The sequence below is a fragment of the Oncorhynchus gorbuscha genome, linkage group LG24 (genome assembly GCF_021184085.1).
Source record: "Oncorhynchus gorbuscha isolate QuinsamMale2020 ecotype Even-year linkage group LG24, OgorEven_v1.0, whole genome shotgun sequence".
NCBI lineage: Eukaryota > Metazoa > Chordata > Actinopteri > Salmoniformes > Salmonidae > Oncorhynchus > Oncorhynchus gorbuscha.
The window spans coordinates 27007561-27023426 of NC_060196.1; the positions used below are offsets into that span (position 1 = coordinate 27007561).

Sequence of the window (15866 nt, forward strand, 5' to 3'; positions counted from 1 at the left end):
GGGGCGCAGTATGCTAATCAAGCTATGTCCTTAAATGTGCATTTGTTGTCAATTGTTGACTTTTCTTGAAAGTCTACCTTTGGCATGTTTCTGATTATTGCTTCCATCCTGGTATTCATGAAAGAAAATTGAATGTCATAGAAAATCTAAGTAGGTTCGTAGACAAAGAATGGATGGCGCCAATGACAGCACCAGATGACACAGTGTCAGCAGACATTTGGCCCTCCCGAATCCCTGTAGCAAGGTGGCCTCCGAGTCCAAAACACTTTACCCATTGAGGGTTATTCCCTTTAGCTTAGCTTCCACCTAGTGGTAACACGTCTGTCCATCAGAGCTCCAATCTCATACAAGAGGTGGAAGTTGTGTCTATTGGCAGATTATAACAGGACTTCCTGTTTCATAAAAGAGATGTTGGACAGAGTGCAACATACTCTACCATCCAGGACCTATATACTACGTGGTGTCAGAGGAATGGCCCAAACAATTGTCAGACTCCAGTCACCAAAGTCATAGACTGTTCTCTCTGCTACCACACTGCAAGCGGTACCGGAGCGCCAAGTCTAGGTCCAAAAGGCTCCTTAACAGCTTCTACCTCCTTTTGTTTTTACACTGCTGCTACTCGCTGTTTATTATCTATGCATAGTCACTTCACCCTACCTACATGTACAAATTACCTCGACTAATCTGTACCCCTGCACCTTACTCATCCAGGTCGCAATTGTAAATGAGAACTTGTTCTCAACTTGCCTACCTGGTTAAATAAAAAATTATTGTTATTTTAATGTATTACTTTTTTTTATTTGTATATTTTCTTCACTGTATTTTGTTAACTGCATTGTTGGTTAAGGGTTTGTAAGTAAGCATTTCACGGTATTCGGTGCATTTTTGACTTTTTTTTTTTTTATTTGATTAAAGCAGAGGTTAGCAAACCATTTGGTGTCCCGTGTGACTTTCTAGATACTGCCTACATTCACACAAGCTGATATTTTCCCCCCTTATATACAGTATAGAGATATCTCTTAGTGATATTGTAATAAGTAAGTGGACCACTGCATTCTGAACTCAACCATGTGTATATGTCACCATCTGGTGGGGCAGCAGGAAACAGCAGCAGATATGTTTATTTTTTATTTAACCTTTATTTAACCTTTATTTAACTAGGTAAGTCAGTTAAGAACAATTTTTTATTTTTTTACAATGACTCCCTACCCGGGCCAAACCCTCCCCTAACTCGGCCAATTGTGCGCCGCCCTCTGGGAATCCCGATGACGGCCGGTTGTGATACAGCCCGGGATCAAACCAGGGTCTGTAATGACGCCTCTAGCACTGAGATGCAGTGCCTTAGACCGCTGCACCGCTGGGAAAGACAATGGGAAAGACAACAACAAAAAGACAACACTACTTACAGAAGGGCTATTCAACTGGTGGCCTGCGGGCCAGATCCGGCCCCTTTCTTAATTTCATACTGGCCCTTTGATCAATTCTGAACAATAATACAAGATCTGCTAAAAAAACACTATGGTCCTGGTCTACACTGAGTGCACTAAACATCAGCTCTCTCCATGACATAGACTGACCAGGTGAGTCCAGGTGAAAATAATGATCCATTATTGATGCCACCTGTTAAATTCACTTCAATCAGTGTAGATGAAGGGCATTAGACAGGTTAAAGGATTGTTAAACCTACGAGACAACTGAGACATGGATTGTGTATGTGTGTCATTCAGAGGATAAATGGGCAAGAGAAAATATTTAATGCATTTGAATGAGGTATGGTAGTAGGTGCCAGGGGCACTGGTTTGAGTGTGTAAAGAACTGCAACGCTGAAGGGTTTTTCACCCTCAACAGTTTCCCATGTGGTTTTTAGAGGCTTCAAGAGCCTATGTGGCATGTTTGACTAACTTTTGATTTAGTTTTGACATTTTTCTATTCAGAGGGGGGGGTAACATTTTTATTTTTATTTTTAAGAAATATAAACAAAATAACCCTGACGCATTCCCCATCCCTCCCCATCCTACACAGCAACCAAATTAGCTTTTCAGTCCCCCTCCCACCCCTCCATCTGCCCTTAAATCCCCCCCCCATACCACCTCTCGACCTTGAAAGAAACAAAATGTATGACATAAAAAAACTGAAAGAAAAAACATTGACATAATTATTCAGACGCTTTACTTTGTAGAAGCACCTTTGGATGCGATTGCAGCTTAGTCTTCTTGGGTATGACGCTACAAGCTTGGCACACCTGTATTTGGGGAGTTTCTCCCAGTCTTCTCTGCATATCCTCTCAAGTGCAGTCAGGCATTTTCAGGTCTCTCCAGAGATGTTCAATCAGGTTCAAGTCCAGGCTCTGGCTGAGCCACTCAAGAACATTCAGAGACTTGTCCTGAAGCCACTCCTGTGTTGTCTTGGTTGTGCGCGTAGGGTTGTTGTCCTGTTGGAAGGTGAACCTTCACGCCAGTCTGAGGTCCTGAGTGCTCTGGAACAGGTTTTCTTCAAGGATCTCTGTACTTTGCTCTGTTCATATTTCCCTCAATCCTGACTAATTTCCCAGTTCCTGCCGCTGAAAAACATCCCCACAGCATGATGCTTCACCATAGGGGTAGTGCCAGGTTTCCTCCAGACGTGACGCTTGGCATTCATTCCAAAGAGTTCCATCTTGGTTTCATCAGACCAGAGAATCTTGTTTCTCATGGTCTGAGAGTCTTTAGGGGCCTTTTGGCAAACACCAAGCGGGCTGTCATGTGCCTTTTACTGAGCAGTGGCTTCTGTCTGGCCGTAAAGGCCTGATTGGTGTAGTGCTGTAGAGATTGGAGAACCTTCCAGAAGGACAGAGGAACTCTGGAGCTCTGTTCTTGGTCACCTCCCTGACAGTTAATTATTATTCGCAAACATAAAAAAAAAAAAAGTTTTCACTGTCATTATGGGGTACTGTGTGTAGATTGATGAGAAAATAAGGCTGTAACGTAACAAAATGTGGAAGTCAAGGGGTCTGAATACTTTCTGAACGAACAGTGTATGTATGTATGTATGTATGTATGTATGTATGTATGTATGTATGTATGTATGTATGTATGTATGTATGTATGTATGTATGTATGTATGTATGTATGTATGTATGTATGTATGTATGTATGTATGTATGTATGTATGTATGTATGTATGTATGTATGTATGTATGTATGTATGTATGTATGTATGTATGTATGTATGTATGTATGTATGTATGTATGTATGTATGTATGTATGTATGTATGTATGTATGTATGTATGTATGTATGTATGTATGTATGTATGTATGTATGTATGTATGTATGTATGTATGCATGTATGCATGTATGCATGTATGCATGTATGCATGTATGTATGTATGCATGTATGTATGTATGTATGTATGTATGTATGTATGTATGTCGTACGTATGTACGCACGTACGTACGCACGCACGCACGCACGCACGCACGCACGCACGCACGCACGCACGCACGCACGCACGCACGCACATGTACAACTCTAAGAAACACGTACATGCATTGGTTTCCCTCTCTGATACTAATAAGAAGTTAGTGTGACCAAACACACACCTAATGACAGAGAAATTAATTCAAAGCATACTTCCTTCAGACTGGAATTTGGCAGTGTCTGATTTGACATTCAGTACCAGTCAAAAGGTTGGACACACCTACAAATTCCAGGGTTTTTCTTTATTTGTACTATTTTCACGAGGTAGTCACCTGGAATGCATTTCAATTAACAGGTGTGCCTTGTTAAAAGGTCGTGAGGAATTTATTTCCCTCTTAATGCGTTTGAGCCAATCAGTTGTGTTGTGACAAGGTAGGGTTGGTATACTGAAGAAAGCCTATATTAATGGCAAGAACAGCTCAAATAAACAAAGAGAAACGACAGTCCATCATTACTTTAAGACATGAAGGTCAGTCAATGCGGAAAATGTCAAGAACATTGAACATTTCTTCAAGTGCAGCCGCAAAAACCATCAAGCGCTGTGATGAAACTGGCTCTCACGACGACCGCCACATGAAAGGAAGACCCAGAGTTACCTCAGCAGAGGATAGCTTCATTAGAGTTAACTGCACCTCAGAATGCAGCCCAAATAAATCCTTCAGAGTTCAGGTAACATGCACATCTCAACATCAACTGTTCAGAGGAGACTGCATGAATCAGCCCTTCATGGTACAATTTCTGCAAAGAAACCACTACCAAAGGACACCAACAAAGAGACTTGCTTGGGCCAAAAAACAAGAGCAACGGACATTAGACCGGTGGAAATCTGTCCATTGTTCTGATGAGTCCAAATGTGAAATTTGTGTTTTCAACCGCCGTGTCTTTGAGAGACATAGAGTAGGTGAACGGATGATCTCCGCACTTGTGGTTCCCACCGTGAAGCATGGAGGAGGTGTGATGGTGCTTTGCTGGTGCCACAGTCAGTGATTTATTCAAGGCAAACTTAACAAGCATGGCAACCACAGCATTCTGCAGCGATACGCCATCCCGTCTGGTTTGGACTATAATTTGTTTTTCAACAGGACAATGATCCAACACACCTCCAGGCTGTGTAAGGGCTATTTAACCAAGAAGGAGAGTGATGGAGTGCTGCATCAGATGACCTGGCCTCCACAATCACCCGACCTCAACCCAATTGAGATGGTTTGGGATGAGTTGGACCGCAGAGTGAAGGAAAAGCAGTCAACAAGTGCTTAGCATACACTACCGTTCAAAAGTTTGAGGTCACTTATGTAATCTCTTCTTCGCCTCGCCTCCCTCTTCTTTCTCCTCCACCCCCTCCTCCCCCTTTTCCACTTCCTGAAACAAGAAGTGTCCTTGTTTTTGAAAGAAAAGCTACTTTTTTGTCCATTAAAATAACATCTAATTGATCCAGTGTAGACATTATTATTGTTGCAAATGACTATTGTAGCTGGAAACTGCAGATTTATGGAATATCTACATAGGCATACAGAGGCCCATTATCAGCAACCATCACTCCTGTGTTCCAATGGCACGTTGTGTTAGCTAATCCTAGTTTATCATTTTAAAAGGCTAATCTAGTTTCAGCCTCACAAGTCCTCAACTGGCAGCTTCATTACATAGTACCCCCAAAACACCCGTCTCAACGTCAACAGTGAAGAGGCGACTCCGGGATGCTGGCCTTCAAGGCAGAGTTCCTCTGTCCAGTCTCAACATCAACAGTGAAGAGGCAACTCCGGGAAGCTGGCCTTCAAGGCAGAGTTCCTCTGTCCAGTCTCAACATCAACAGTGAAGAGGCGACTCCGGGAAGCTGGCCTTCAAGGCAGAGTTCCTCTGTCCAGTCTCAACATCAACAGTGAAGAGGCGTCCACTCCGGGAAGAAGCTGGCCTTCAAGGCAGAGTTCCTCTGTCCAGTCTCAACATCAACAGTGAAGAGGCGACTCCGGGAAGCTGGCCTTCAAGGCAGAGTTCCTCTGTCCAGTCTCAACATCAACAGTGAAGAGGCGACTCCGGGAAGCTGGCCTTCAAGGCAGAGTTCCTCTGTCCAGTCTCAACATCAACAGTGAAGAGGCGACTCCGGGAAGCTGGCCTTCAAGGCAGAGTTCCTCTGTCCAGTCTCAACATCAACAGTGAAGAGGCGACTCCGGGAAGCTGGCCTTCAAGGCAGAGTTCCTCTGTCCAGTCTCAACATCAACAGTGAAGAGGCGACTCCGGGAAGCTGGCCTTCAAGGCAGAGTTCCTCTGTCCAGTCTCAACATCAACAGTGAAGAGGCGACTCCGGGAAGCTGGCCTTCAAGGCAGAGTTCCTCTGTCCAGTCTCAACATCAACAGTGAAGAGGCGACTCCGGGAAGCTGGCCTTCAAGGCAGAGTTCCTCTGTCCAGTCTCAACATCAACAGTGAAGAGGCGACTCCGGGAAGCTGGCCTTCAAGGCAGAGTTCCTCTGTCCAGTCTCAACATCAACAGTGAAGAGGCGACTCCGGGAAGCTGGCCTTCAAGGCAGAGTTCCTCTGTCCAGTCTCAACGTCAACAGTGAAGAGGCGACTCCGGGAAGCTGGCCTTCAAGGCAGAGTTCCTCTGTCCAGTCTCAACATCAACAGTGAAGAGGTGACTCCGGGAAGCTGGCCTTCAAGGCAGAGTTCCTCTGTCCAGTGTCTGTGTTCTTCTGTCCATCTTAATATTTTATTGGCCAGTCTGTGATATGGCTATTTCTTTACAACTCTGCCTAGAAGAATATAAAATATAAAATGTATTCTGATTTGTTTTAACACTTTTTTGGTTACTACATGATTCCATTTGTGTAATTTCGTAGTTTTGACATCTTCACTATTATTCTGCAATGTAGAAAATAGTAAAAATAAAGAAATATCCTTGAATGTGTGTGGCCAAACTTTTGACTGGTACTGTATCTTTGTGTTATTTATTGAGATCCTTAGTTTTCAGATTATTTTACAATGACTAAATACATTTGAGAAGTTTTTCATAGTTAAAAATGGTGAGCAAGCCTTGCGCCGTTTCCATTTCAATGACGATAAAATGTTTTGGTTGCACCTTGACTCACGTAGTTGAGGGCCCTCCACTTCTTTCCTAATCACTTTTAGCAACATTTCATTTGAAGAAAAGTACATTATGGGTGGTTGTAAGTTGCTCTTTAAAAAAATAAATAATAAAAACTGTATGTATGTTTTCAGATGAACTGATAACAGTGTGGCTTGGCTATATAAACTTTCCTGTGTGGGTCTCCTGGGTACTTTACGGTGTTCCAAGAAAAAAGGCATAGGTCCAAGATTCCATGATCGTGCAAAAGGCCTGACAATCGGGTAAGACCATGTAAGGCGGAAACAATAAACATAGTGTACCTAACTTAAAGAACGAAACCCATAGGCTACGTTCTTATGTCTTTCATTCTTGGCTACACAAAGAGTGTAGTGGTGAATTCATCACACACACACACACACACACACACACACACACACACACACACACACACACACACACACACACACACACACACACACACACACACACACACACACACACACACACACAGACTGACTTGGAGACGTTCACATTTTTGTGATCCACCCGGAAACTGGCCAATTCAACAACAACAACAAAAAGATGCCATTGTCAATGAAGAAATGTCCACAAATAAGAAATATTCCAAAAGGTGACAGATTTGAAAAAAGAACAGGTAAATAAATACGTGGTAAATATTGTAGTTGTTTCACCTGAGAAATGATTACGTAATGTTTATGGTTCAGATGACTAAGTTACTTAGAGCCACATGTCATGTATCAGGACGCTAAAGTAGACCTTGGTCATGCCTGTCTGTCTGTACATAGGTAGGAAAGTTCTGTATACAGTTGAAGTCGGAAGTTTACATACACTTAGATTGGAGTCATTAAAACTCGATTTTCAACCACTCCACTAATTTCTTGTTAACAAACTATAGTTTTGGCAAGTCAGTTAGGACATCTACTTTGTGCATGACACAAGTCATTTTTCTAACAATTGTTTACAGACAGATTATTTCACTGTATCACAATTCCAGTGGGTCAAAAGTTTAAAAACACTAAGTTGACTGTGCCTTTAAATAGCTTGGAAAATTCCAGAAAATGATGTCATGGCTTTAGAAGCTTCCGATAGGCTAATTGACGTAATTTGAGTCAATTGGAGGTGTACTTGTGAATGTATTTCAAGGCCTACCTTCAAACTCAGTGCCTCTTTGCTGGACAACATTGGAAAATCAAAAGAAATCTGCCAAGACCTCAGAAAAGAAAATGTAGACCTCCACAAGTCTGGTTCATCCTTGGGAGCAATTTCCAAACACCTGAAAGTATCACATTCTTCTGTACATACAATAGTACGCAAATATAAACAACATGGAACCCCACAGCCGTCATACTGCTCAGGAAGGAGACGTGTTCTGTCAATCCCAGAACAACAGCAAAGGACCTTGTGAAGATGCTGGAGGAAACAGGTACAAAGGTATCTATATCCACAGTAAAACAAGTTCTATATCAACATAACCTGAAAGGCCGCTCAGCAAGGAAGAAGCCACTGCTCCAAACCACCGTAAAAAAGCCAGGTTTGCAACTGCACATGGGGACAAAGATCGTACTTTTTAGAGAAATGTTCTCTGGTCTGATGAAACAAAAATAGAACAGTTTGGCCATATTGACCAACGTTATGTTTGGAGGAAATAGGGGGAAGCTTGCAAGCCAAAGAACACCATCCCAAACGTGCTTTGCTGCAGGAGGGAGTGGTGCACTTCACAAAATAGATGGCATCATGAGGAAGTAAAAGTATGTGGATATATTGAAGAAACATCTCAAGACATCAGTCAAGAAGTTAAAACTGGGTCTTCCAAATGGACAATGACCCCAAGCATACTTCCAAAGTTATGGCTTAAGGACAAGAAAGTCAAGGTATTGGAGTGGCCATCACAAAGCCCTGACCTCAATCCCATAGAAAATTTGTGGGCAGAACTGAAAAAGCATGTGCGAGCAAGGAGGCCTACAAACCTGATTCAGTTACACCAGCTCTGTCAGGAGGAATGGGCCAAAATTCACCCAACTTATTGTGGGAAGCTTGTGGAAGGCTACACAAAACGTTTGACCCAAGTTAAACAATTTAAAGACAATGCTACCAAATACTAATTGCATGCATGTAAACTTCAGACCCACTGGGAATGTGATGAAAGAAATACAAGCTGAAATAAATCATAATCTCTACTATTATTCTGACATTTCACATTCTTAAAGTAAAGTTGTGATCCTAACTGACATAAGACAGGGAATTTTTACTAGGATTAAATGTCAGGAATTGTGAAAAACTGAGTTTAAATTTGGCAAAGGTGTATGTAAACTTTGACTTCAACTGTAAATTCAATTCGTTATTATAGCTTGTTACCATAAATCACAACAGTATAAGATAAGTGTTTGCATTTCCAATAAACAACATTCCAGACACATTGCAGAGAAAACGGACATCACCATTTTCTCTATTCCACCTACTACCATACCATACACATACAATTTACTGCACAGCAGACATGACAGATCAATTAGTCCTATTGTTGTCGAGTCTCCACGTTCCCTCACACTCAGACACACGTGTTCAATCTGCGCACACACTCACTCATTTAGTATAGAACGATCACATGAAACCGCCTCCATTTCAAAACACACACATCAAGAAAAGTTAGAAGTCAGAGTAAGGACATCAGATGAAATGGAATCACTTACCCTTCTGGCTGGCTGAGGCAGTTGACTCTGTTCTTCTGTGAGTTGAGGAATGTGTCTACAGTGACTGACAGCTTCACTTCCACCTGCTCTGGCTCTGCACCGGGTCTCTCTGTGTCCTCAGTGACAAGACCGCTGGCTCCCTTCCGAAGTCTCTCGAGGATTGGGTCTCCTGTGACAGGAGGATTCACTGCCACCTGCTCTGACACTGGCTCTCCACCGGCTCCGTCTGTGTCCTGAGTAAAAATGCTGTCTGTCCACTCAGTACTGAGTGTCCCTTTGTGTTCTCCCTTTGCAGTGTATGTGTTGGACTCGGACTCAGCGCTTTGTGCGAATGTGTCTGTCGATGTCTCTTCTCTGTCTGTGTCAAGTGGGAGTCTGTTCTCACCATCTGCACTGTGTGCGACAGTGTCTACGTTTGTTTTCTGGTCAGTGAAAGATGGTGTGCTCGGTGCACCCGTGTCCTCGACAGTACGAGTGACTAAATCCACTAACTCTGTTGTATGTATGTCTAAAATCCTCTCCTCTCCTTCGGCAATGTGTGCGAGTGTGTTGTGTGTTTTGAGTGTGTCCTCTCGCCCTCTGTTGTTAGAGTGTTTATGCTCTGCGCTGCGGGACTCGTTCACTCCCTCCTGTGGCTCTTCCTGGCATGGGGTTTGTGCATTTGTACAAGTGCAGGCCTCTGTTCCCGGGCAAGCATGCGTAACCACACTCCGGTTACTCCCTGACCCCTCCTCCTCTCCATGCTGCTCTGTGGTGAAAGGTAGGGCTGGCGACTCACATTCCATGAGCGTGTGCACCTGCTGAACCGGCAGGGCTGGTTCCACCCCCTCCTCCCTATTTTCCTTCACCAGTGGCCACACTTCTCTCGCTTTTCTCTCCTCCACCTGCACTAGGCTCGCCGGGTCACTCTCGTCTTGGCACTCAATGTTTCTCTTCTCTTTGTGGGCTTCACTCTCTTGACCTCTAACCCTCGTTTCGAACATTTCTTCAGTTTCTTTCTGCGATGCCACACTCCATCCCATTTCGGTGGTTTCATTACCATTCCTCCACTGTCTGCCCGTGCCTTTCTCTTCCTCCACTTTTACCTTTTCATCTCCACTCTCCTCCATGTCATCGTCCAGGATGCTGTAATGGACCACTGATATAGTGACCTCCATGGCACTGCTGTTCTCTGGTATGGTCACATAATGTGAGCTAGCCCTGACAACTTCTGCATCACAGGGCATATGTTCCTCAATCTGTCTATTAGAATCTATGATGTTGGCCTCTTCAATCATCTCTGCTTCTTGAACTTCCTCAGTAGCAATTGTGGACACGTCATTTGATTTTTCCCTGACGATGTCAGGGTCGCAGTTCAGGATATTTTCCGCTTCCATAATCTCTACTTCTGCTTCTTGACCGGTCGCAGTTGCCATCGTTTCAGAGATTGTAGAGGAGCCGGAAGCGTCAATGGTGACTGGTTTTGTGACAAAGGATTCCCCCTGTGTGGACTCCAGAGAACTGGAATTCTCAGGCTCAGTGAGGGAGATACCTGTGTTAGGTTCGGAGGAGTCTATTTGAGGAACAGCGGGATCCTTTCTTTCAAGAGAAGAGTCCATATTATGAGGTGGAGTGTCCATCGTAGCGTCAGATGTCTCCATGTCTGGGTCAGACGTGTAACTAGGGACGGCAGATCTGTCAGATATGTGATGTGAGGGAAGACTTTCAGGAAAAAGAGAGTCATAAAGATCTTCAAATACTGGTTTTGAGTCACTAACAGTGAGGTTAGTTTTAGGGGAAGCAGTGGTGTCTGTGTAAGGATGGCTGGCAAGCATTTTGGAGACTACAATGGCAGGTATGTCCATGTCGGCGACAGGGGCGTCAGTGGCAAACCGTAATGGAGTTGATTGGGTGGTGCCACTGACACTAGCTTCAGTGTGATCAATGTCAGTTTCAGACTCCCGTTTAACCGGTTCAGGTATACATATGTCAAAGGGGTTATCCAAGGACAGGTGTGGGTCAGTGTCATAACTCATGTTTCGGTTGGTGTCAAGACCTCCCTCAGTAGAGTGAGGGTCTGATATGGCAGATTTGTGTTCCGATGTGAAACTTTGAGGAAATAGCGATTCATACAGAGTTCCATATGCCTCTTTGTTGGCAGAGGATGTGTCATTGTCGGGGACAGTGCCGGTAATGGAGTAGACCGTGCTTGCAATGGAGGCTAGCATTTCAGCTGTAGATTTGTCAGTGCTTGGAACGGGGATGACCATTTCAGCGGGAGAGGGGCCAAGATGAGGAACAGCAGTGCCGACCTCTTCAGAGGTGACGGAGGTGACAGTTTCAGGCATAGATGTACCCGTGGTAGAGACAGAGGTGTCATTGATGGAGGTGGTGCCAATGGTAGTAACAGTGTCAGCAAGGGGGTCCACATCAGTAACAGAGTTGATCGTGACAAGAGAAGAGCTGACAGTGATGAGAATAGGGGTGTCAGTGTCGTCCGCCAAAGTATCAGGATTGAGCGCAAAGCTCTCGGTTTTAACCACAGGGACAGGTGTGTCTGTTTCAGTCACAGAGGTTTCTCTATTGGGGTCCAAGGCAATGGGAGAGGGATCAGTATTAGGGGTAACAGTGCTGATATTTTCAGCAACAACAGGTTGGCCAATGGAGAAGGTAACACAGGACTCAGCTTTGGTAAGTGAGAATTCAGTAACATGAAAGACAGAATCAGAAAGACCACTACTCACAGGGTCAGAGCTGGGTAATGGGGAGTGGGAAATGTCATCTCTCTGGTTTGTGGTGTAAACTGTAGTAGGAGGAGAGCAAAAGGGTGTAGGTGGTCGAGATGGATAGCAGGGTGGTGGGATAGATGGGAAAGAGGGAGGAGTTGGGTTAAAGCGATCAACATCCATATAAGTTGTGTCAGTATGGTCTGTTGAGGCATAAGGGTTGTCACACTGAACATCCGGGCTCTCCTCTTCCTCTGAGGTCTCGTCCCACACCATCTCAGGCATAGCTAAAGGGGCTTTTCCTGTAGCCTGACCCACTTCAAAGGGAATAATCTTGTCCATCAGGGATTCCTGGGATTTTGATTGGTTGGTGACAGTCTTAGGACTGTCCATCAGGGGCTCCTGGGCGTGCGATACGTTGGGGACAGTGGCAGGAGGATAAGAGGTGCCCCGTGTCGTAGTGTTTATGTCAGGCTGAGACATAGCGAACCTCTTGTTCAGAGTACCGCCCTGGCCGATGTCCCAGAGGCTGACGTCCAAAGGCTCCTCCTCCTCTTGCCCTTTGACCTCTGGAATGGGGCTGTGGAGGACCACGACACTCTGGGATAGATCCCTGTCACTCTTCTTCTTACTCCTCTTCAAGCCGAAGGTGAAAGTGCCGAACCTCTTGGGCTTGGCACGGAGGTCCATCTCTGAGTAGCTGAGGTCCTTGGCCTGTTTGCGAGCGATAGACGGAAAGGCAGAGGGAGGGATAGTGAGTGAGACAGGGGGAGGGAGAGGGGGGACAACATGCTAAAAGAGAAAGATAGAGGCAGAAAAAGACGGGAGGGAGAAAGAGATTGGGGAGAGAAAAGAGAGACCGAACATTAGAGTATGAAATGTTCATTCCGCTGCTATCAACTGTTTCGTAGAGAGCCAATAGGCTCACGGTATAATTTGCATGCGAATAATCTCTCGATTTCATAAGAACCAAACCCCAATTACTCAGAGCTTGCAACGCTCCACTGACAACAAAAAGGCAAGAATCACTGGTATGTATAGAACAGAAGTTGTAGCATCCTGCCAGTGTTTGTTCATCGGAGTTCATCTGTCTACCCTTCAGTGAAAAAGGGAGCACGGAGCCACCCTTCCAAGGTATACTTCAAAGTGTACTCCACCCTTAGTTTGAACAGCATCAATTCCAGAGATACTTAAACCTGAGTGTGGTAATAGGAGAATGATTTCGATCTGCAGTGGTGTGTCAGATAGTGGGGATGAGATGTGAATGATTGGGAGGAGAGCCACAAAGTGTTTGGTAGCTAATAATACAAACCATATCCTATCTGCCTGGACACTGTTTTCCTATGATTATGTTTGATAAGACAAAGGTATGTTATTCTGGTGAGTGTGCCTTTGTTGAACCTTGATGACAATGGAGAATGGAATGCAACGTTTTCCATTAGGCAGTCTGTCAGACTTGAATCTGGGCAGAGTTGAAAAGAATTCCTCTGAGCGAAACGCAGAAGATGACAATAGTAGTGAAACCTGAGTCAATCTACAGTATATGGATGGAGCAACTATGTGTTATGACACAACACACACACACACACACACACACACACACACACACACACACACACACACACACACACACACACACACACACACACACACACACACACACACACACACACACACACACACACACACACACACACACACACACACACACACACACACACACACACTAAATGTGTAGAAAAAAAGTTTGTTTATTTTCCTTGCATACAAAATCTCACACAACTTTTGATGCTGCACATTATCTTTCTTGATATGCATTTCTCAGATTTGTCCCCCCCCCCTTTTTTTGGTAGCCCACAGGTATAAGAAAATGTGAATTGCAAATATGATAACTGAATATATCTGAATAAATATGATGTTGAATGTTATGGGCTTGGGAGGTATACCGGGGTATTTGGAAATAGCCACGGGATGGTTTTTCAATACCATTAATATCGTTGAAACTATTTCTTTGAAGTTGTTCAATACATTTGAATATTTGTAGCTCATGTTTATGTAAATACATACAGTCAACTTGTGCAATACGAGATAAAGCAGATCACATTCTTCATTTCACATTATTTTACATTATGAAGCTTAACATAGTTCCCCAGAACAGCTGAGCCAGTCACACAGCCAGCTACATTTCCTAATGTTTTGCTTAAAGTTCATCTTGTATTTTACAGAGAAAAGTAGGTTGTTTACACCAAGGAAAGTACCGGAGAAAAGTAGCTACACAGTCAGAGTGCGGTCTGCTGATAGAATGCCATTTGTGAATTCTCATCTGGGTGGAGAAGCGCAACTGAAGCACAAAATGTGTAATGCAGAGCAGAAATTACAATAAGAAGCATTTTACAAAAAGCGTTTACAAAACGCAGCAAGATATTAATGGTTTTATTTATTTTTCTGCGTGAACAATGTTGAATTCTGCATTAACTAGCAAGTTAAACTTTTGGGCGGCGTTATCTAAGTAAGTGGCTGAATAAACAAGGTGACGGTGCACCATATTGTGTTAGTTTTCTGCCATGTTTGAGAAGTCAAAGGTGGATTGGATTAATTATTTATAATTAATGCCACTGTCTTGATTTCCTTGTGTTTTTCTCCTGTCTGTTCTTGGCCCATCTTCTTCTCCCCCCTTTTCTTCAAGAAGAGCAGGCAGGCCCATTTCCCTAGCGACCCCAGACTCCACACAGGCACAGCGTGTACACATGCTGCTTCAGAGCCAGTACTGTTCTTCCTTCAGACAACGATGCATCCAAAACTTGGTTAATTTGCACAATGTCTTGTTCACATTCGCTTGTAAATGTCCAAACTCACCAAAAATGACATTCAGTATCTCATCCCTGCATTCGGAAAGTATTCAGACCCTTTAACTTTTTCTCACATTGTTACGTTAAATTTTGCAAAAATATACAATAAAAAAAACTAAAATATTTACGTAAGTATTCAGACCCTTAACTCAGTACTTTGTTGAATCACCTTTGGCAGGGATTACTGCCTTGAGTTTTCTTGGGTATGACGTTACAAGCTTGGCACACCTCTATTTGGGGAGTTTCTCCCATTATTCTCTGCAGATCCTCTCAAGCTCTGTCAAGTTGGATGAGTAGCGCCGTTGCACAGCTATTTTCAAGTATCTCCAGAGATGTTCGATCTGGGACACTCAAGGGCCACTCAAGGACATTAAGGGACTTGTCCCGAAGCCACTGCTGCGTTGTCTTGGCTGTGTGCTAAAGGTCGTTGTCCTGTTGGAAGGTGAATCTTCACCCCAGTCTGGAGGTCCTGAGCAGGTTTTCATCAAGGATCTCGCTGTACTTTGCGCCGTTCATCTTTACCTTGATCCAGAATAGTCTCCCAGTCCCTGCTGCTGAAAAACATCCCCACACCATGATTCTGCCACCACAGGTATAGTTCCAGGTTTCCTCCAGATGTGACTCTTGGCATTCAGGCCAAAGAGTTCAATCTTGGATTCATCAGACCAGAGAATCTTGTTTCTCATGGTCTGAGAATCGTAAGGTGCTTATTGGTAAACTTCAAGCAGGCTGTCATGTGATTTTTATTGAGGAGTGGCTTCCGTCATGGCCACTCTACCATGAAGGCCTGATTGATGAAGTGAGATGGTTCTCCCATCTCCACAGTTGCATGATTTGTTATTGTTTTGAATGTTCTCTTGTGGACCGATGCCCGAATGAACGTTCTGCTAGCTACTCAATGACATTCTCTGAGCTGCAATGTTCTGATGAAGATTTAGTCTAAAGTGCATTATAGTTACTTGGAAAAAAACAATACAATTTCTAAAAGGAGGCAAATCATTTTGCCATCACTGTAATAGAGTCAGATTGACTGGCAGAGAAGCAGCTTAACTTGTGTGCCCCTCCCCTCCGAGGTGGATGCTG

General features: G+C 43.9%; 1 protein-coding gene across 2 annotated transcripts in view; it reads right to left on the reverse strand.

Moving 5' to 3' along the window:
• Positions 1–15866, reverse strand: part of LOC124012343 — a 63852-nt gene that overhangs the window by 32850 nt on the left and 15136 nt on the right. Inside the window, exon 3 of one of the 2 annotated variants that reach the window (XM_046325847.1) lies at positions 9230–12648. In XM_046325847.1, the coding sequence (XP_046181803.1) occupies positions 9230–12648 (3419 nt within the window). Of the gene's footprint in view, positions 1–9229; positions 12727–15866 lie in introns of both variants that reach the window. The other variant, XM_046325846.1, reaches the window with a different exon arrangement.